Source organism: Euprymna scolopes, chromosome 3 (genome assembly GCF_053919585.1).
Source record: "Euprymna scolopes isolate OS-2025 chromosome 3, ASM5391958v1, whole genome shotgun sequence".
Lineage (NCBI taxonomy): Eukaryota > Metazoa > Mollusca > Cephalopoda > Sepiida > Sepiolidae > Euprymna > Euprymna scolopes.
Genome location: NC_136484.1, coordinates 91,744,254 through 91,767,812, shown reverse-complemented (window position 1 = coordinate 91,767,812; position 23,559 = coordinate 91,744,254). Strand labels below are relative to the sequence as shown.

General features: G+C 32.8%; 2 protein-coding genes across 2 annotated transcripts in view; one reads left to right on the top strand and one right to left on the bottom strand.

Moving 5' to 3' along the window:
* The window catches only part of LOC145257593 (C4b-binding protein beta chain-like), a 395,583-nt gene extending 376,128 nt beyond the window's left edge, over positions 1 to 19,455 (bottom strand). Inside the window, exon 1 of the mRNA XM_080115672.1 lies at positions 19,109 to 19,455. Coding sequence (XP_079971798.1) covers positions 19,109 to 19,196 — 88 coding nt within the window. The 5' untranslated portion in view covers positions 19,197 to 19,455. The remainder of the gene's footprint in view (positions 1 to 19,108) is intronic.
* Positions 1 to 23,559, top strand: part of LOC145257577 (uncharacterized) — a 140,304-nt gene that overhangs the window by 1,768 nt on the left and 114,977 nt on the right. The gene's annotated exons all lie outside the window — the stretch shown is intronic.

The following is a 23,559-nucleotide window of genomic DNA, read 5'->3' as shown; positions in this document are numbered from 1 at the left end:
ACAGTCTTTCATTCTTTTATGTCATATCAACCCTTTTTCGGATTATTAAATGCCAAATTCGGTCATTTTAGAAAAAAGTCATTACTCTTCAAGTATTTTATAATTTTTTAAATATTTATTCATGGAGTTTCGTTATTATTTTCGTGTTACTTAATGCCGAAGCTAACCATTTTGGAAAAAACGTTTTTATGTTTGAAGTTCTTTATATCTTCAAATATTGATTCTTTTTTTGTTTGTCTAGTATGTAGAAGAAAATTGTTGTTTTTGTTTTTGACTTTACACAACATGATTGAGTTTTTGCAAAGAGAAAGGAAATAATAACATAAATGTTTGGTGCATTTTAGTCAGGAAGTGGATATCCTCGAACAGCATGATCTGGTAGCATTAGGTCACTTTGTGAATAATTTACAAATTGAGTCGAATTAAAACGACTAAATATAGAAGTAGAAGTTAAGTAAAACGTAATGCAATCTTAAAACCGAGGAATATTTTAGCATATATTTTGTCCGACTAAAATATATAACAAAAAATCCTAAGGGAAACAAACGTTAACTCGGCTTCAGCATAATGATAGATACGAATGAATTAAAAACAAGGTAATTGCTTTTCGGGTACATGCACAAAAACGAATCATTTTTCTCTATGATAAAAAAACAGATTGCACATCGGAAATGCGCATTTTGTCGGTTTCATCTTAGTTCGTATAATTCAATGAAAAGAGTGGACCTAAAAGACAAACTAATAATATTTCCGTTTATTTTCGAAATACACGCGCGAAAGTGCCAGTACACAAAATGCGTTTTATTACATCTGTCTATCTAACTTATAGGCGCTTTCGCTTCAAAGGATATATTCTGTCTTTTAAATTTCTCTTGTTTTTGGATGTTTTAAATTTTTATTTTTATTTTTATCGTTATCTACTGGATATTTGTTCCTCATTTGATTCTAAACACTTTACTTTTTAAAGTTGAAGGAAGTTAATCAAAATATTTTGTTTTGAAAATTTAAAATAGTTTTAAGGCATCATATAGAATGAAATAGTTACATAGTGGCTGTAGGAGGAGAAATTCACACAAAGACAGAGAATAAGAGACGCGTATATACGAACAGAGAGTGAAAAACAATGTATATCAATACTACAACTTTGTGTTTGCTTGTTACGATGTTTGTTTGTTAGATTATTTGAAGACATATTTTAATACTAATAAAACACATAGGTTAGAAACTGGTTTTATTTACGTGTCAAAGGCAAGATAATTTACTTTTTTATTTACATGGATCAGTTTTTGTTTTTATTTATTTTAAAATGCTTTTCCTACATATGAAAGTAGTGTACAACACATTGTTACTAAAGGCAAGATAATTTGCTCTCAAATAAGAAAATTAGGTGCTTGTAAAGAATTATACCCATATGAAATATACTTACCCGTAACGGAAAGAAAAGTTTGTACAACAAAAGTTTTATATAAAACTATTAAATAGTTTTATTTTTAAATAAAAAATGAGGTATTTTTACAGAATTTTACCCATACGAAAAAGAATCTTATCTATAACAAAAATAAAAGTTCGTAAAACAAAATATTACATAAAATCACCTTGTAGTTTTAATTTAATAAGAAACAAAGTACTTGAAAATAATTTTATTGATGTGCTGGGCGCTTCATCAATTTAATTAGTGCTTTTAATAGCGTTCTAGATGCCTCCTGAGTTTTATTTGTTCATTAATCACTTAAAAAGTAATTTCCTTTCGGAGGGGAAACAAAAACTTAGATTTACTAGTGATTTGGGGGCCCCCTTACTTTTATTTATGCTTTCAGTATCGCTTTGGAGGCCACCTAACTTTTGTCTCAGTGCATACTTTAAAAAATAAGTTCTCTTCAGGGGGAGGGAGAGTAAAAACATAATGATACACACACACACACACACACACATATATATATATATATATATATATATATATATATATATATATATATAATTTTCATCTCATTTTTTAAGTGCAATAAACTGTACATAGCATAAAAATAAATCCTAGGTATTTTTAGATCAAATTTAAATTAAATTTTCAAACATTACTTTGCAAGGTTTTTGAAAGTGTACGTTGAACATTGATAAATTTAAAAATAAATCTTGTACCTTAATTTTTAAAGTATGAACTTAAAAAATTAAGGTACACGATTTAATTTTGTTTAACCATTTTCATGCATTGCAAGAAGTGCTTTTCTAACTTGAATAGGAGTATACGAGTTCGACTAATTATTTTACTCGGCTAAGAAAGTATGTATTAGTTTGGTGCAAAAATAATATCGTTCGTGACGTATATATATCTAATAAAAAACGACATTATTTTTAACCTACCTAATATTTAATTTCTACTTCCTTCGTCAAAGAATATACTGTATTGCGATATTTGTCTTGGTTAGCAATGTTGTCTCAGGGTTTGGGAAATCTTCAAAGAGCATTTCTACATGAAAAAAAAACTGCCTTACTGAAATAAAGCCGCTGAATCGTTTTGCATATATAAATGACATGTTCGTTTTTTTTCCTTGAAACCGCGAATTTTCTTGAAATACGTTCATTAGTTCGAACGATTTTGTTGTTTAATGAGATGAGGCTAATCGTTGTGAGTCCAGTATTCAATGTATACCTTATCGTCGTTCCCCATATATATATATACTTGCCCAAATGTTGGTGAACATCTGCTTAGTAGTGGCAACCCACGAGAGTGTTTGGGCATGTCTAAGATCTGGATTTGGTTAGAAAGCGATTACATATGTGCCAATTTCCGTGACCAGGTTTTCCTTTATGTCCGTGAATATGCCCCTTATTTGTTTCATTGTGATGGTGGTCGATAAGAGAGTATGAAGCAGCGTGGTACGTACTACTTTGGAATCTGTTATTGTTGAAAGTCATTCATTCATTTCGAATGAATCAGACGACTATTTTTGGCATCATCTCCCCGATATCCTTCTAGTTAGAATTATTTTCAAAAAGACATCGAGTACTTAACGGACCACGTGAAGATTATCAACATTCCAAAATGAAAGCGTTTCTTGGATACAGCATAATTAGGTTAGCACACCGGTTCTCGTTAGATTACCAAAGTTAAGCAACGTGCAGCCTGGTTAGTACCAGATGAGGGACTATTCGAGAAAACTTGACGTCGTCATTTCCGTTAACCGCGTTATATATGCAACTGGGAACCGCTTGTGAACTTAATATTCCCATGAAACTTCCTCCAACGGAGGAATATGATCCAACCCGCCTAGGGTGACTGCTGCTGGTAAATACATTTGGAACGAAGTGGGTTCGAATTTGGCATAGCCACGTTGTCAGTCCGTGTCGTTAACCACTTAGCAACTGTCACCTCCCTGATTCTGTTGTTGGCATTGTTTTCACTCGATTCTTTATAAAGTCGATATTTACAGGATGAACGACTTGAAGATGAGCAATGTTCATAGTAAAAGTGGGACTATGGAGAAGAGGATTTGGATGTGGTACGCCTAGGTTGTCAGTGTATTCTAGCACTCTCTTCACCTTTGTCATCTATTTAATTCTAAAAGCTATAAGACCTGTTCAAAAGAAGAAGTAACGTGCTAAAAGTACGGTGTTATTATCGTTAATTATGTAAAATACCACGGCGATTAGTGAAACTCTATACCAGCAGTGTGTCTAGGTTACTCACACTTATGCAAACTCTGGCAAATAATCTCTTAATTTATGGGCGCGTCAATGTGAAAGGGACACAAATGGCATGGCTAAATACGATATGTTTAATTAACGATATCAAACAATTATCCGTCTGGTTCGTGAAAAGTCTGAAATACAAACAAAAATATCCATGTGTTTGAATATAAATTGAGTGGTTGTCCTTCAGTATAAAAGATTTAACAATATTATCGTTATAAAATTGTTGGAAGAAATTGCTTTTGAGTGATGGTTCCGTGTTGGTTGCTTGTTGTAAGTATTGTTACATATTATCTCTCTCTCTCTCTCTCTCTCTCTCTCTCTCTCTCTCTCTCTCTCTCTACGTGTGTGTGTTACATAAAGTGCTGTAAAGAGTATATTAAAACAAAGAAGGTACATACATAGCACTAATTTTTTCTGTAGATATTGTTGAGTTTTTAGCACAACGCATACGGATACACTCGTTACATTTAGCCTAATGCCTCGTCATATATGACTAAACAATGACTAAATTAGAGGTTCGTGTTACAAAATGTAATGATAGCTATGTACAGTCAGAGTTTATTAATCATGATGAATTAAAAAATTTAAAAAAAGTGAAAAGTTAGCTGACCGGTTTCGAACTTCGCTCGCTCAATGAAGGATATTTTTTATCGTGATGCCATTACTAGATGGGGTGCCCACCACGGCTTAAGAGAGACCCGTCTACCTTCGAGAGAAAGATAGACCACGCCAGCTTCCGAAACCTGGTATTTTACCTCGCGGTACATACAGCACCTAGCCTTCCCAAATGGTCCTCCATCTGGTACTGGCCAGGCTCGATTTTGCTTAACTTTAGTGAACTACTGGGTAGCAAAAATACTCCAATCTTTTCGTTAGATTTGCGAACAGTTTTGATGCAACTTTTTTATTTCTTGTCGTCAGAAATGAAGGTCAGTTCCAGAAATTTATTAAAGTAGGATGATTTCTCAAGACGCGACCTGTTCATTTCGGTTAAGGATAAGTCGAGATCAGAGCGCAGATGGTGAAAACAGACGTTTGGTTTGAGTGTATCAAAGATAATTAGCCATCTTTTACCCTACTGCAGCACGCGGACAAGATCGAGATTTAGAAAGATCTTGGTTTTATGCAATTTAGAATGCAGCATAACTGTATCTTACTACTATGTTAAATATACTCATTCAAACTAAGAAATTAGATAACTTGTCCGACAAATTTACTCAAATAACTATTTTCTTGTTACCTTCACAAAGGATGATCAGCGATTACACCGCTGATGAATTTGATGAATTGATATTGAACGAAATTTAAAAGAGAAAATATCTTATGAAATTTTATCGAAAGTTGTTTTTTAATGCGCATCTTTAAAAACAATCATCTTTTAAAGGGAATGTAAGGAAAGAAATGCGCGATTGTCAATAACGTATAGTCATTGGAATATAGTTGTGTAGAAATAATATGTATTTAAAAGGTTTGTTTTGTTTTGGGAGAAAAAATAAGTTGAAAAACAGATTGCTGTTAATTCGAGGTTGAGGGACTATTTTTTTGCGTTTGTGTTAAAGACGACGCTGATTTGGAGATAGTGTCTTCTTAATGGGTTTTACCGATTTCTCCGTGACTTATCTTTAGATATAATTTTCACTTAAGACTTAAACAACCTGCCATAGATCTTTTCACAATGATGTCCTAAGGAGGAACACAACAAAGTCAATAAATTGTACGATCGTTTCGGAAATGATGTTTTTATTGAGATAGACATTAAGTCATGGACAATAATTTTAACATATAGTTTTTTTTTAAACAAAGTCTCCTCATCAGCAAAAATATTGGGTGGGTTTTTTTAAGACATCAAAAATAAACCTAGCATTTTTAAGTGATGCAGATGTATCTGGAAAATATTTAAATATAAAGGAAAATATTTACTTATTTGATGTTGATAAACAAAGTAAGATAAATTGAGAATAAAAATTAGAATAAAATCATAAAGTTAAATTGGGTTTAAATGTAAGGTTAAAATAAGATGTTTTTAAGAAAATTTAAGATATATATATATATATATATATATATATATATATATATATATATATATATATATATATATATGATTGTTGAGTTGGATTAAATCCGACGATATGAAATAAAATGGAGGTGGAAGGACCTGGATACTCAACCTTTCGCCCGATTTATGCGGGCTTCTTCAAAAGGGATGGTCATTCAATGACCATCCCTCTTGAAGAAGCCCGCATAAATCGGGCGAAACGTTGAGTATCCAGGTCCTTCCACCTCCATTTTATTTCATATATATATATATATATATATACACACCTTATACTGGTTCGCCTTTTAAAATTCGTAAGTATCATTGTCAAAGCATTCATTTGGATGGTAAATGTAGCTTATGAATGCTTGAAGATTTCAAAGGGAACGTTAATGAAATAATCCTATCGGTTTGAATTCCTTAGTAACGCCGAATTTTAAATTTAATAAGATATTTCAAAAATAAAGAGAGATAATCATATTATGCTAGGAAAATGAATAATTTAACTGATCAAAAGGGAGATAACCACTAATTATTTTTTTTAATAAAAGAATATTATTGGTAGTAATTAAATAAAAATAATAATTTTAATAGCAATTATAATATTTATTTATGGAACTGAATAAAAATAGTCACATATAAAAGGTAAATAGATATTTAAATAAAATAGAAAATAATTGTAAAAATATCAGATAAACTAATACTAGTAATTATCCAAACTATATTAATAGAGTTAGTAATTTATAAATTATAAATTTTAAGATAGATTATTAGCAATAAAATTTTAATGACTTATGGTGGTTTATATTTGTCAAACCAACGTTTATGAATGCATCTAGAGAAAATTTCATCTTTTAGATTTAGGAGAATGGTTTGATTTCTATTATCATTATTATATTTTAAAATGTTAAGAGCTTCATATCTACAAAGTTCACAGAATCTGTTCCCCGGCATATATGCTTTATATGATCCTATTATTTGCCATTTCAAATTGAAGGGAATATTTTTATCATTGAGTCGCCAAATATGTTTAGATAGAGTAGTTTGGTTTACCAGGGAGGGATTTTTAAAGGAGTGTTTGTGCGTTGAAATCCTATGTTTTATAAGTCCAGATGTGGAACCGAAGTAAATTACGTTTTGTCTAATATATTTGTTGTCAGGTAGATTAGGAGTGGCATTGGTATGTAATAGGTTTGTTTGTATTTGATTGGTAGATTGGTTAAAGGGGGTGCAGTTATTGAATGACTGTGTGACCGAATTATGGTTGCCATTAACATAATTTATATTTGGGGTTTGTGATACTGTGCAGCTATAAATCACATTTTTTATCTTGCAGGTTATTAGGTTATTTTGTTTTATGTCATATCAACGATCCAGTAATTTTAGAAAAAGATTTTATGCTTTAAATTCTTTACATTTTCACGTATTAATTCCTGGAGGTTTGCTTTGGTTATTTTGTTTTCATGACATATTAACCCGTCTCAAGTTATTTAATTCCGACCCCCGTGATTTTGAAAAAAGTTCTTATACTTCAAGTTCTTTATATCTTAAAATATTTAGTCAAGGTGTTATTTTGACTTTGCAGAACATGATTAAGTTTTGCAAAAAAAAAAAGGAAGAAACAATAACATTAATTTTTGGTGCAATTTAGGTCAGAAAGTTAATGCCTTCATACAGTCTGATCTGGTAGCACCAGATGACAAAGAAGAATGACATATACTTATGGAAATATTCAGTACTGGTAACTGAAGAGACAAAAAGATTGGGAGAGCGGGAATATTGTTACTGGAAAGCAGGTAAGGTTGAATGACGTCACATGTGGTCTGATGTGATAATGAAGTGTCTCAGTAACGTCCCGGTTGTGGTATGATACAGTTGACGCTCCCCTTCAAAAAAGATTTAGAAAAATCAAAAAAAGTTTGGGATATTATAATAAAAAAGGAAATAAGTTTATCAGTGGGACAAAGGTATGGTAAGTTGGGTTGATGGAAAAACTATGGAAAGGAAGTTGTTCAGGAAGATATGCAAAGGCAGCTGAAACAGTATTGTTTATAAAGTTGTGGCAGTAATGAAAACTAAAGATTGAACAATAGATGCAAATATAGTTAGGTTACAGATATTTTTAAGTTTGCGATAGTAGGGGAGAATTTTCAGGTGAAGAAGTTGAACTATGTGTGGTTCGGGCTGGATCGAGATTAGCTAACGTTAACTGACGAACACCGTCTCGAGATAAAACGTAGATGTAGATGTTGGCATTTAGAGGGTTGTTTCTCACGAACGTGTCATACACGCACCCAGAGCACAACCGAATATATTGGATTCTTTGTTTTACTCGAGTTTGCGTTGTTTTATGTACAGCCACCAATGTGAGAGACAATTACACCGCAGAATAGAAAACGGAAGAGAAGAAAACCACGACACCAAGCGCTGAGGTCGGTAATTGATGTCGTTTATGTGATTGCATACAAGATCAGCAAGAGGGAGTTGTCATATGCAGAAAAAGAAGTGTGCGCGTGCTACGAGGATATATTGTCAGTGGGAACGGCAGCAAAAGGAGGAGGAACACGTTGGCTGATCACAGATGGAGTAGATAAATGTAACTATGTGTAAGAGAACGTCAGTTAGTGCAGGTGCAGAAAGATCTAAGCTAGAGGACGTCGCCAGGTGTGCCAAAATTGTATATCATTTGTGTGTTTTATGGTTTCTGCTTTTAAGGTGTCAACGTGGTTATTATTGGAAATCATTTGTGTAACAGAGAGTTTAGAATGTTTGCCAATTTAACCAAATTAATATAGCCGAAAGAAGCAACTGAAATATCTTGGTTGCAGTTTAATGAATGTTTATGTACTTATTTCTACTTGTATGTTAACGTAGTTATCCACTATTCCATTAATTAATTTTCCATTTTTTCCACAATTTTTATTTTATATTTACTTCGTCTCTTTCTCTCTCTTTCACACACACACACACACACATATATATATTAATATAAAAATATATTTATGCCAAGTAAGCTTCACAGAAATGTTTGTCATTTCCAGGAAAAATCATCCGGCTAAATGCTGTATTATGTTCTGTTCACGTACTGAGTACTGTTGAAATGAATATTGAAATATCGAAAAAATTACACTTCGTAAGTGTTCGCATTAATGTTTAGATAAAGTACTTCGCCAGCCGAAATGAACATACATGCACAAATACACGCTAATATAAACACATTTTTATGCTATTCATTTACACTTGAAAACACACGGCACAAATATAAGAAAAATAAAACGGTTACACCTATTTTCTCTGTACACTTAAAACTACATTTCACGAAATCCTTTTCAGAATTCCTAACGAACTTATACTTTGTATGGTCTGTTTTTATTAAAAATACGTTCATATGGATAGATTTTGTCATTGTTTCATTCAATAATCTTTCCTCACTAAATTAATAAAGCATTAAGTGAAACAAACTTACAACCCTCAATACCCTCTAACTACTTTAACATGACAGGATACCTCCCTCTCTGCCGTAACGACTCGTACAGATATATGCACGAGCTTGGAGCCTATATTCGTAGCACCCTTAACGTATTGAATCGAATTACTAGACTTTCACGTCCTTCGACTAGCCTTTCATAATTGCGTTACATACTTATATTTTCTCTCCAGTTCTCCCTTAAGCCTGGATTGTATCCTAATCGATCATGTATTTGGTAGTATAGATGCAGCACTCTCCTTAGATAGTAACGGCCAAATACATGTGTTTGGTGACTTTAATGTCCACCATAAAAATTGGCTTGGTTTCTCAGGTTACACAAATGCAGCTGGACGCACTACTTATAGTTTGTCTTTAGCCATTCCCTCACGCAAACAGTAATGTTTCCGATCCGCAACAGGCTTCACTTCTAGCCCTATTCTTCACCACAGTATCCGAGGATTGTGTGACTAATGCCCACAATCCACTTGCAAACCACCAAGTGGTATCAGTTGAAATCACACTTAAATTTCAACTTCAAGACGAGGAGCCATTTCTCAAAGCAACAAGGTACTACAGAAGATTGACTTGGAAGCCATTAAAAACACATCAGAGATGCCACATGGACCTAGTTCTTCTCTCTTTCTGCTGAACAGTATGCCAATGAGACAACTGAATGGTGCAAAACGGACATTGAAGCATATGTCTCTACACGGAAGTATTATAGGAAGGCCCACTCTTATAGTTCACTACAGATTGTACAGCTGCCATTGCACAAAGACAGCATGTATTTCGCCGGTTTGTGCGTCATAAGTCAAATACAAATACGCAAAAATTCGTAGAACCTAGAAATTATTATAAGAGAGAAATAGCGACAGCCAAAAGAAAGCAAAATCGCAAAATCTAGGAACTCATGATTTCTGGAAAATATATAATAGTGTAGTGTATAAAGGACAATCAGTAATTCCTCCACTATCCAACAACCAGAAGGTTGCATGCACGGTAACCGAGAAGGCGGAACTACTTGCCCGGCGATTTGCCTCCTCCAAGCTCTACAATAAATGCCTTGCTGAATCTTGCTTCCATAATAGCTGAAAGATAGCCCCTGTGGTACCAGTGTACACGAATTCTGATGAAAGGTCTGACCCTCTCAATTATCACCCTAGCCGCCCCACCCACCTCACTAAAAGCTTTGAGACTTTAATTAAGCAAGCACTAGTCAACCACCTCGCAAAAATAAATCTTCTCTCTGAGCCCTAGATATATCCAAGGCCTTTGACAAAGTCTGTCACGAGGGACTGCTAATGAAAATAAAATGCTATGGTATAACTGGACGTATACTAAATATAATTAGATCCTTCTTAGACAATAGGACCCTCAAGGTTGTCATTGATGAACGTACAGCCATGCAGGATAATATCAATGCAGGATTGCCTCAGTTGTGGATCCTTGGGCCACTATTATTCCTGATGTTCATAAATGACCTCCCTGATGATATTGTGTTCGAGATGGGTACATTTGCTTATGCTAGAACGTTCTATAACATGCATGAGATAAGAACGGATGCATATAAATCTAAGTTGCATGTCTGTGCCTGTTTTACTAATATTGTAATGGAATGTGCTCTGATGAACTCGTTGCACTTGTGCCCCCTCGACGTACATATCCCCGACAAACCCGCTTAGCAATAAGATCTCACTCCTTTACTGTTGAGGTCACTAAATGCCAGAAAGCTTTCTATTCTAATAGTTTCTTCATTCTAACAGCTAGACATTAGAATTCTCTTCCTGCAACCTGTTTCTGACTGTACCGATATGCAGAAGTTTAAATGTAACGTAAACCAACATTTTGTTAATGTTTCCTAGGCCTTGTGCCAAATAGTAGCCCTTTATATCCAAGTGGTGATATGCCATGTTAGGAATAAATGGGAGTAAAAAACAATTGTTGAATTTATCTTGCCTGTCATATTCACGCCACTTCAGTTGCTCGGCGATCTTTAGGTGCCATTAACGCGAACTACTGCGAGCGAAGACTATTCTTATTCAACTTTGGAATTTTATTTATGTCAGTTGAATCGCTTTCATGAAACAGAGATTAAGGATTGAACAAGAAAAAACGGCCGTTGAAGAAGTCCGATAAGTTCACCCGCCAAATATGACAATTACGAACTGAGGAGAGTAGTCGCAAACGTATAATCCTTGCAAATAGTAGAAACTCCTAAACTTATGAATATGCATTCTTTTAGTTTCTACCAGTTCATTTGACATAATGATGAGAGTATTCGTTTATTGACTGGGAGACCGGGGTTTAATCCTCCTTCAAGTCATACCAAAGACGTAAAAATGATACTTGATGTCTCCTTGCTAAACACTCAACATTTTAAGAGGAGAATCAAGGTCAAGTAGAATAAATTCTATGAATGCAGTACCGCTCTCCCTTACATCTCAGTGTAACATCTAATGAAAAGGGGGCCTTTGTGTCGACTATAGAATCAGTTGAACGTTTAGACACGCCTATAACACAGCCATATACAAAAGTAAGTAAATATAGCATTTAGAAAAGAAAACGCTAATAAAAGATATTGGTTTTAAAACAAAAACAACGTAAAAAAAAAAAGATCTTTTATACATCAGGTTAATAATTAATATGGCACATTAAAAATACTGGTTATAAAATAATTTATAAACAAATAGTGATTTGTAAACAGCATTAATTTTTTTTTAAATAGCACTAATTAAATATATATATATATATATATATATATATATATATATATACATAATGCATTAAAAATATGAGCGCTACGCCTCTCTACTTCCTATTTCTAACAGAAGTGATGTTGCGAGTCTATATTTGCTCTATCGTCACTTTACAGTAGGTGCTCGACTGAGCTTCAATCTATGGTCCCTCCAGTAAAACTTTCGCAACAAATAGTAAAAAATTTCCGTTACTGTATCTGTACTAAAAGTAAACGAAAATTCCATGAACAGAGCTTTCCTAAACCTGTCCGTTTATGAGAGAATGCTTCCCAGTTGGTTATAACATGATCATTTTCGAATCTAATGTAAATAAGTTCTTGTTGAACCGTCCTTCCATCCATTACTGATCATCACGATGATGTTTCACCATCGACCTAACGTTCATTAATCCTTCTCATAGAGTGCCCTCTTAGTCTCGATAAGCGATGACCCGCAAGTATAAAAAAGAAGAAGCACTAATAAAAATAACAGCGCTAATAAAGAAACAAAAAAAAACAAAAAATGCAACATTCCATTAAAATTTTTACATAGAAACTTAATAAAAAAAACAAAAATCTTTTCACCACTGAAATATTATCTTCGTTGGTAAGCATATAGGTTGGAGTTTAGTCAATACTATTCTACTCCCAAAAACTTCGCCAACAGGGTCTTACAGAAAAGATGTTCCGGCAGCGCACTGAAGACTAGTTTGTTTGTTTTTATGATTTTTTTTTTTTTTAGTTCTCTCCCGCTGCAAGAACTTAGACACCAGAGTAGGACAGTGGGATTGAGAAGTCAGCACACCCGAAGAGAGGCACTCTGAGCTGCAAAAAGTGACTAGCCAATTTCATCGGCATTCCTGGTAAGGGCGCCTCGGGCGATTAGCAATAAATTAACCACTTTTCTAAGAGAGAAGGCAAGGCTTGGGAGGGTGAACTTCCTAGAACTGCACAGAACTAAACTCCCAACGCAAAATCAACTGGGATTAAATTATTACAAGAATGGTCTTATCTCTGTTGATTTTGGGAGCAGAGTAAAAAAAATCTCTAGCCCAGGTGTTGTCGGAAAAATTATGTAGACTCACTTTTATATGGAGTCGTTTTTAACAAATGAGTTAAAACTCCCACGTTTTTGAAACTCGCTAGCGTATTAAACTTTTAAACTTGGATCCGTTATAAATGTCATTAAAATTGGAGAATTCAGATTTCTAGTGATGAAAAGAATTTAAATCATTTGTTTATTTAAAACGTGTTCTCTCTTAGTTGGAGCCAAGTATCCTAGATTGTGGGCGTGGCCTAATGCCGGCACTTGACAAGATATGTCGATAAGTAGTCCCTACACAGAGATAGATGAATAGGGACTACCAACTTTCACTAAATAAAAGGGATCCGTTTCAAATTCATTGTTTCTATTTACTTGTGTTTTCTAACAAGTCTGTATGCAAAGCCCGGGAGGACGGCAAACAAAAGTCGGTTACAAGTTTGGATGTAAGGCCCAGGAGATTACGTCAAAGGAGGGTCAAATTCTAGGACTAAAGCTCCCTGGTCAGCGAGTGACCACATTTTTGAAACAATAAATGTTGGAATCTTGACGTCATCTGGGCCAAATAAAAAGAGATACAGAGAGAGGCAGAGGAGATTCAAGAGAGACACACAAGAGGCGTGCTAGACAAAACATTCTTCACCCACACCATCAACCCCGTCATGCACGCCATCGTATTTTTCAAACTGTCATTTGAAAACAGAAAGGTTATATTTACAAATAAAAAATATTTTATAACCAGTATTTTTAATATGCGTGTCTTTATTATCGCCAACGTGTGTATAAAGCGAGAAATGACAAATATTGATGTTTTAGAAATTAAATAGACTTCAAACACATTTGATGACCGGCCAAGAGCGAAATATAACAGCACCAGAACATATACTGCACTGTGATCTTGCCTCACATTTTCCAAATTCATTGTTAATTGCAAATTAAAATGCGAAATGACAGATGGGTGTAAAAAATAAGATAAAATTTACATAAATAGACTATCTGTTTGTCACATTTTTTCGGCGTAATATTGCAGAATTTGTCTGATTTCTAAATATCAGAGACCTTAACTAGTTTCAGGAATGGAGACTATTGCATTCATAGTAAATAACAAATTTCCGACAAACAAATTAAATGTTATAACCAGAAATCGAAACCGAAAACATTACCTTTACAAATTAATTATAGGTTTACCGTGACGTCATACATGTATGATTTGCGTCATGTTTTAAAGCATAAATTCAAACATAAGCGATAATAAACAATAAATCAATGAGGAAACATTATCAATGGCGTCGAAAATTATTTTAATAACCTAAAACTATTTAGTTTGCCTCAACTATGTATTGTATGTAGTTTTTTCACAATTATATAATTCTCTCAGTCTAAGAAAATATGCGACCGGAAGTAGGGCGGACATATTTTTATTAGAGAATAAATAAATAAAAAAGACACATGGTTACTATAACTATTAAATTGAAAATAGTAGCACGTTTGTCAAGGATAAAAATTACGAGTGGAACCCATGTCCAGGCATTGCTTGCGAAATTTTCAGAGATAAAAAGAATCCCTGCTATCATCTCCGGATCTTATTTTATATATAAAAAAAAATCTTTTACATAAGTAATAGAATTATGTTAAAATCAAGACAATCATTGAATTTGAAAACAATGACACGATTAAATAATGAAATGTTTTTTTGCAAAGGAATATGCAAATTAATGAACCTCATGATCGATATATTTGAAAGCTTTTTTTTTTCATTCAGTGACTAGGAATTTGTGCGTTTTGAATTCACAGTTACAGCGATACAGAAAATGTCTTATTACAAAAATTTTCAAAGAAATTGTCCATACTTTTTATTATTATTATTATTATTATTATTATTATTATTTATTTTTTATTTTATTTTATTTTTTATTTATTTTTTTGCTACGAAAATTTATGTCGTACAGTAAATCAGAAGCACAGGCGATTCTTAGTTCGCAGCAAATAGTGTCACATAAAATTGTTTTTTTTAAGAAGAAAGAATGCAATAAATATCTCATAAAGTAATATATTTTTATAATATTAATAGCAACTTCAAAGCATTTTATTTATTATTTTATGCAAAAAATAATTAAGTATTGTACGATTTTTTTTATCAGACATTGTTTGCTATGGCCTTAGAGTCGTCTATCCTTCTGATTCGCCAATGTTTTCAAATGATCACACAACCTGTTCTACTGTTGAATCAATAGATTCACAGAAAACAACATGGTTGTAGGTTCTGTGGTTGTGGAAATTATCATTTTGTGATAAATATGTCATTTTGCGTAAAATAAACGTTAAACAAAACAGAATCAAAATGTCCATGTGTTGTATCACAAAAAATAATTAATCTGGCATATATTTAATGTTTCAGTTGACATGTTTGTGTCTTTTTTATATTCAATTGTATTACACACATTATTGTTTCTCTCCCTAAACAAAAAAAAATCAACCGTTAAATATAATGGTCTAATATGTATTATTTAAACTGTTCAGACTATTATTCTAATCTCACAACGTTTCAACCTATGTAGTCTCTTTCTTCACTTGTATCTTAACAAGTGCTCTTATAGGGGAATGGTGAAAAGAATATTAAACTTCCAAATATGTGTTGTGTTCATGAACCGGAAAGATCATCGAATCGTTTATATTTTCGTATCTATTCTGGTTTGTACTGATTTAATATAAGGTTTCTATAACCGATTTGTTTGTAAAAAGAAACAAATTATTCTTTCTGTCATTCACTATTGTCATAATACACTTAAAGAAAGTCGAAAGTTACATCGGCCGAAACGTTGTGAGAATACTAACCAAGATGAGAACAGTAATCCGAACAATCCAACTAAAACATTATCAATCGTTATCTCAAAAATTCATAAACAACAGTTTCATAAGTTTAGTAAGAAGCGTTTTGAACATTTTTAGGATTCCTTTAAAGTTAATAATATTAACCTTAAGATTTGAAGTCAACGTAAATTAATATTTTAAATTACTAGTTAGTCTTAAAGATTCCTATACTTCTAGAATTTTTTTTTTCAAAGAGTGACGAACTAGAAACATGTTTTGTAATTGATAAGCACACGGACTTTGATAAATAAATTTATATTTGTAATTCGAAACACTCAAAAAATTAAATTAAAAAAAAAGATGAATTTTGAATATTGTTTAACGCATCGTCGTAATTAAGAATAATTTCATTCAAGCGACATCTAGATATAATTTTTGGATAAATTTTGATATTTATTTAGAATTAAACCTATTTTCCAAAACAAAAATATGGGAAAATCCATATTCCAAAAATCTCGTAAATTTATCATGTAGGTTTTTTTCTTTAAGAAAATCAAATTTTATGCATAAACGATAGTGTTTTCATCCGCCATGTTTTATAAATAATAATGAGACAACTCAATTCTAACTATCGAGATTAAAATCAGCCTTGTAATTGATACGATATGAAAATCGCTAAGAATCATAAAAAATGACTTTCACTATAAAAAAAAACTACTTGCTGAATTTACATTAGTTTTCGAATATGATATCTTCATTACGTGAAGGGTACGTACATCATAAAAAATATCTGCAATTTATTTATTTTTAATGGGTAAAATTGTATATACACACCTAACTTTAATCTCCACATCAGTCAAGCAGAGACTAAAATTTATCTAAAATTTATCTCTAAAGAAACATAACCACCAATTGTTTACATTCGGCCCATGTCCCCATTTACTTGCCTCGTCACGTGACCAATCTTAAAAGAAAGATCGATTTTAGAGAGGTGGATACCGGTGCAGTTTTATATTTTCAGACTAAGAATTATTCATTCGCGTGTACATATAAAAAAAGTAAATCTCGATGAAATTTAAATAAACAGTAACATTAAACCATTTAAATAAAAGAAACAAATTCAAAACAGAAACAAATATTGAATCAATAAACTTTACAAAATATTTGAATTAATAAATGTTGAAGCTATTAAATTTACAAATTTCAACACGAATTACATTATTCCATACTTGTAATGAATAAGTATCCATAGAATCCAGAGTCAATCCTAGAAATGACCGAAGCCGTTAATGATTTGAAAGTCGAAAATAAATAAATAAATGATACTTGTACACTTTAGTCAAGACATTAAAAAATGAAAATATCGAAAAAAGTTTAAATTGTATGTATCCGTTATGGAATGAAGTTCTCCGAAAAAAAAAATTCACTTAATTTCATCAAGTAGTTTTATTTTTACAGCGAAAAAACAATTCGTTATGATACCGAGCAAAATGTTCGATTTTTAGGAAAAAAAGCTAGTATTAAAGATGGGAAGGAGTGACAGCGCTTTAACTGGAGTTATTTCCCTTTGTCATTTCTAAAATTCAAACAAATTTTTTTTTTTAATCCAAGATGACCGCCTTCAACGCGCTCTCATAAAAACGTGTTTTTCCGCTGTAACAAAAAAAAAAAAAAAAAAAAAAAACTACTTGATGAAATTAAGTGAATTTTTTTTTTTCGGAGAACTTCGTTCTATAACGAATACATACAATTTAAACTTTTTTTGATATTTTCATTTTTTTAATGTCTTGACTAAACTGTACAAAGTACCAAATAAATAAATAAATAATGTAAAAAGGAAGAAGATACTGTTAAAGTAAATACGAAATATCTATTATACGAGTATACACACATCACACGTGATTATTTAAAACATATGCTGTTCGGTTTTAAACATTCAGCTTTAATATGTTTCATTTTCGTTATGTTTTCATTTAATCTAAGGATTTAAACACATGAATATTACTGCAAACACTAGCGAAGCATAATTTATTCATGTTAATTTTATTATTTATTTATTGGTTTTAGCTGACGATTTATTTATGTATTTATTTTTAGCGGATGATGAACACGCATATTCATACGTGGTTCTTAATCGATAGAGTTCCTATTTATTTGCCGCCCCTCCAGGGTAGACTTATACACAGGGTCTGTTTTTAATGTGGGGAAAATCCACCTCCCCAAAAGGGGGCACTCTAGATAGGAATAAAAATAAAAATTGCCTTAGTCTAGAAAGATTTTTCCTTTACTGATCGAGGTCAGAAAGGTGAAGTAAGTGTAGTATCAGAACAGATACTACACTTACTTCCTAGTCAAAAGGCCAAGAATATAGAGTTCCTATTTACTTGCCTTTTCTTGAGGGCAAGTTAAACACAGTGTCGGTTTTTAATGTGGAAAAAATCCAGCTCCCCAAAATGGAGCACTCTAGATAGGAACAAAAAAAAAAAATGTCTCAGCCATGAAGGATTTCTTCTTCTGAGGACAGAAAAGGGGACATGTAGCATCAGAACAGATATTACACTTTGTTCCTAGTCAGAACGCGAAGAACCTAGAGTTATCCAAAGATATTTTTCCTAGAGTAAAAAAAAAAAAAAAATTATCTCTGGGGATGCAGTAAGTTATTTTACGTGAATACTGCACGTAAAAATCAAAGTTGAAAATCTATATATCTATAAAAGTGAGAATGTGTGTGTGCGCACGTGCGTGTGTGACGACAACTCTCAACCTAAATACTTAATCTTTTTTATCTACAAACTTGAAATTTTGGTATATCGGGTATTCAGACATGTGGAAAACTTTTTAATCGGTTTTCATCCGGAACAAAAGGGATGCTAAACTTTGGTACTTGGAAGTCATCGAATTTTTATTTATTTGTTTATTTATTTTTCAACTGTTTCACGAGGTTTGAAAATTTTATCAAAAGATCATGGCTAGCTGGTCTAGTGGTTATCGTACTCACTGTGTTTAGGTTTCGATCTCAGCTAGAGTATTTTTTTTTTTTTTTTTTACTTAAAAGAAGTGAACTGTTTAGAAAATATATAATCCTCGCATCCTCATGTCTTAGTTTTGTTCCATTTTTTTTATTTTTTTATAGGTTACGTTTAATACCGGGCAACGCTGGGTAATCTTTTCGTAATATATATTTTAAAATAAGCAGAGTAGTTGTCTAAAGAAAAAAAAATTCAGAGGAAGAAGAGCGTTGTATAGATCCGTCTTACTTCCTTGCTTTTATTTATTTAGGTTATTGTTTTTGTTTTCTTTATTTTTCTTATAAGCTGTGTGACTTACCTCCGTATTCTTTCTCCGGCCAGCCGAGCGACGAGGGCAGAAACAACAAGCCCCAAATAAAAATAAAGCGAACGATTGTCCGGTACATATTTCCCCGACGGCGGACCCACAATCGTAAATTGATAAAAAATTAAAATTGCTAAAACTTTTAAACTGTATTTTCTGACTAAGTAATATTATTATTGCGATTATTTCAGCTTTTATTTGTTAAATTATTAAAATAGATTCGCTTCACTGGTATACACGAACTTCATTTCATAAGCCACGCTTGTATGTAAGCCATCGTGAACATTACTGTGTATTTTGTGTGTATATATAAGCTGTAATTATAAGCATTGCCAAAGTTGGGAAGTGGGGGTGGGGGTGTCTGTTGTGCCTAATAGACAAAAAATACAGGGGAAAGGCGTTGAAGGCTTAATTATTACACCAGTGGCTGCAGAGTTGATACACTTTCAGAAAAGAAAAAAAAAATGAACGGGAGGGCGGAGTATGAAATTCGACCAAAGTTTGGGTCATTATACGATGATGAAATTGGAGAAGCTTCCTCGAGTTTATATCTAAGAATTGTTTTGTTTATTTTAGATATTAGCAAGAAGGCTCGGCGTCGTCCGGGATTGAATGAGAAACATGATCCATAAAAATACTATATTGCTTTTTTTTTTTTTTTTTTTTTTTTAATTCTTATTCTTACGAAGCTATGTTGATCATTCATTTTGGTGAAAAATGGGTGTAAATATAGAGTCATTAATTTATAACAAATTCAGTAAATTTAGTCTTTAACTCTCTCGAGACGCACTCGACGTTTCTAGAGAAAGAATGTGCATCATTTGCACATCTGTTTCCAAGCACTAAACCCCTTATTAAGATATCTATTCTTAAGTCAGTGAATTCTTTTTTAAGAGATAAAAAAAAATTAAATATGTAATTCAAGCGAAATGACGTCACCGTTAAAGAAAAAGACTATGAAAAGGAGAAATAGCACGTGAGAGAAAATCACGTTAGAGACGTGGATGACGTTCGAGAGCACGTTAGAAACGTGGGTGACATCACAACCGTAACGAAAATCACGCATTGCATGAGAATGAGAAAATCTATGTCGTTTAAAGCGAGTTAAAGTTCTTTTTTTTTATTATTCTTTGTCTACTTTGCGACTGAGACTACAACGTGCTGGATAACGTTACAAATGTAAAACATCGTTTTCTTTTACGGATAGCAAGCAGTTGACGCACCTTCCCCACACACAATGTTGATCAAAAGCATTATATATTTTTTTTTCCTGTTGAAATATGATGTTTTTTTTTTCAATTATATTTCACCTTTTTATGATCATTAATTTGTGAAGCTCAATGTAATTACAGAGCATATAACAAACAGATGAAAAAAGTCTATATTCCAAATTTTATGAAGTTGGCCATCTTACAATTTATTCCCTTAATTAAGTTGATATTGTAAAAATTGTATAAAGAATTGTAAATGTCAACGTAATTAAAGGAATATATTGTAAGATGGTCAACATCATGAAAGTGTGTGTGTGTGTGTGTGTGTGTGTGTGTGTGTGTGTGTGTGTGTGTGTGTGTGTGTGTGTGTGTGATAGGATTATAGCGGTCTATCTAGCAAATCCTCCAAGTTTATGAACAGACAGAAGCTACAATCTTTAAAGGTGGATACTGTTTCAATATAAAAAAAAAAGAAAGAAAATTTAAATTTACGCAAGATGATTTCATTCGGGAATGAAATACAAGCCATTCTGTGTATCGCATTTGCCATAAATATATTTTGATACTATTACTAAACTCTACTTATGTATTGGGCACTGTTATTTCATAATGTAAGTATATGTATGTAACAGTCATACTTATAATACTAGCAGGACCTGTGTCCTAGTGTTGCCCGTAAAATTGAGAAACTTTTGTTCCCATCTCCGAAGCCAATATAAATACTATTAATATTACGAACAAGTTTGCTTGTTATATTTATCTCCATATATAATAAAATAACTGCATAAATTCCCTTTTGAAACAAAGTATCATAGGTTTGCAACAACAGATGCCACATACAAATTTAATACATCTACGCTAATAGCCACTATCTTATGTAGTGGCTTTCGAACACCATTTAAGACATTCAGTCGTAATATTAAAATGATGTATTGCATCCTACGAGCAACACCATCACAATCACAACATCTTCAGAGGAAGGAGACATTTTTCTCTAAATATCTAGTTCCAACACTACTACTAGTTGTCACCGGAACAAATTCTACACGTTCCACAGATTCTGTTATTACACCGACCGTAACTGGCTATTACATAAACCTACCATAATCTTTCCATTTTTCGATTCATAAACAATAAAGGCTCCCCCTCTTAAGTCCGTACATTCTGATTGGCTGATCTCCGAAAATTCTCATAATCTCGAATCAAATTATTCGCTTATTAAACGAAGATGCAGAAGGGGTTAAAGTGTCATGTTGTGACATGTATCAAACTGGGTGGCCGATGAATTGTATCGGATCTATTCAAGCAGAGACCAGACGTGACATGTCAGATACTCCGGTTTGAGCAAGTTTAGTTTAGGGAGTTGGATTTCAGACACCGAACAAGCAAGATAGGTTAAGATATAGATAACACCCAAGCCAAAGATCGTCGGTCATTCCATTTCTGTTGACGATATGCCTGGGAGTGAATAACACATCGTATCGGATCCCCGTTACAGCAGGTTCCAGCCAGGACGATTGGCGAATCCCCCAGAAGCGTTCAGCAGCAGACATCTATGTCGTCATGTTTATGCGTAATATATGTTGGCACGTACGCACCTATAACACTAGTCGAGTCACGGGCCGTTAAGACATTTAGGACACGAGGCCAATAGTCTGTTAAATAGTCCGTTATACTAAGAACAACGTACATAGAACGTATATATGGCCCGTTGAAGAATATAATAATATGATTTAGTAATACATTAAATCGATTTACTGACAGTACAACACATGTCGTTAGATAAGAACAAAACAATACATCGATTAGGTTACAACACAACAAATATATCTGGAATGTGTCGTTTTAAAACATCACACATCTACACAAGCACATAAAATATAATTATAATGACGTGTAATTATCTCTGGACTAAGTTGAAGGGTTGGATTCTTTGATCTTATAAATCCACGTTTATTTATTAGCTGATCTTCCATAGTCGGGTCCGTACCGATTGGTATATATATTATTCCTTAATTGGAATTCATAATAAAGATGAGACTAGTAGTCCGAAATAAAAATAAATTAATATGTATAATTCTCATCTCAAAAATGAATTCCAATTAAGGAATAATATATATACCAATCGGTACGGACCCGACTATGGAAGATCAGATAATAAATAAACGTGGATTTATAAGATCAAAGAATCCAACCTTGATCGCCCTTCGGGGCCCGTGGCGCAGTTAATAGAGACGTTGAATCTCTAAGTTGAAGGGGTTCGCTACCAATTATTTGCGGGTTTTTTTTCTTTTTTTAATATTATGCCGAAACAAAAAATGCGGAAGCTTATTGAACGAAATAAAACGAAGTTATTTTTCCCAATATTTTTACATCCGCAACATATTTATTTTAAGAAAATTTCATTTTTTTTTTTTTGAACAAATCGTAATAAAAAAAACGCGCGACAATTTTGGAAGCGAGACTCTCCAATATACAAATATATTGAAAATGTGTCGGTTTAAAACATCGCCAATCTACACAAGCACGCAAAATATAAATATAATGACGTGTAAAATGCATAAATGTTTATATATTTACGCACACACTATTTGTTTTTCCAATTTGGCTTTTTTGTTTGTGATAGTAACCAATTTAGCTCTTTTTTGACATTTTTAGCAATCAATGTGGCATTTTTAGCATTTTTTCTGAAAAGTTTACTTTTATATATTTAGTAGAATATAGTTATTTACCATCTTAAAAGCTATGGGAATCACTGCTCAGGTTCGTAGCAGTGTTTTTTTTTGTTTTTTTTCCAGGTGACACAATATTGACACGTTAAGTCAAAGCACAGAATAATCACCGCACATAATCAAATACCCATATTAAGAATGGGTTTATAGATACTAACGTTCTTACTTAGGCACGATACATTCATTTTGCCCACGAGGCATAATTCCACTGGGCAACGCCAGTACGCGGGTCCTGCTAGTTAATAATAATAGGTTATATGACTGAGTTCTGTCTAAGTAACTATGTAATAAAATGGGAACTTTTACTATTATCAACATTAGCATTAGTTGTATCAGTAGTAGTAGTAGTAGTAGTAGTAGTAATAGTAGTTTTATCATGACGATAAATGTATGCGTGAAACTAAAATAAAGTAATTTATCCTTATCCTTGAATTGCTTTTGTCCTTGATAAGTGCTGGCCTATCTATAATATAAATCTCATCTGTCTGTTTAAATGTATGTA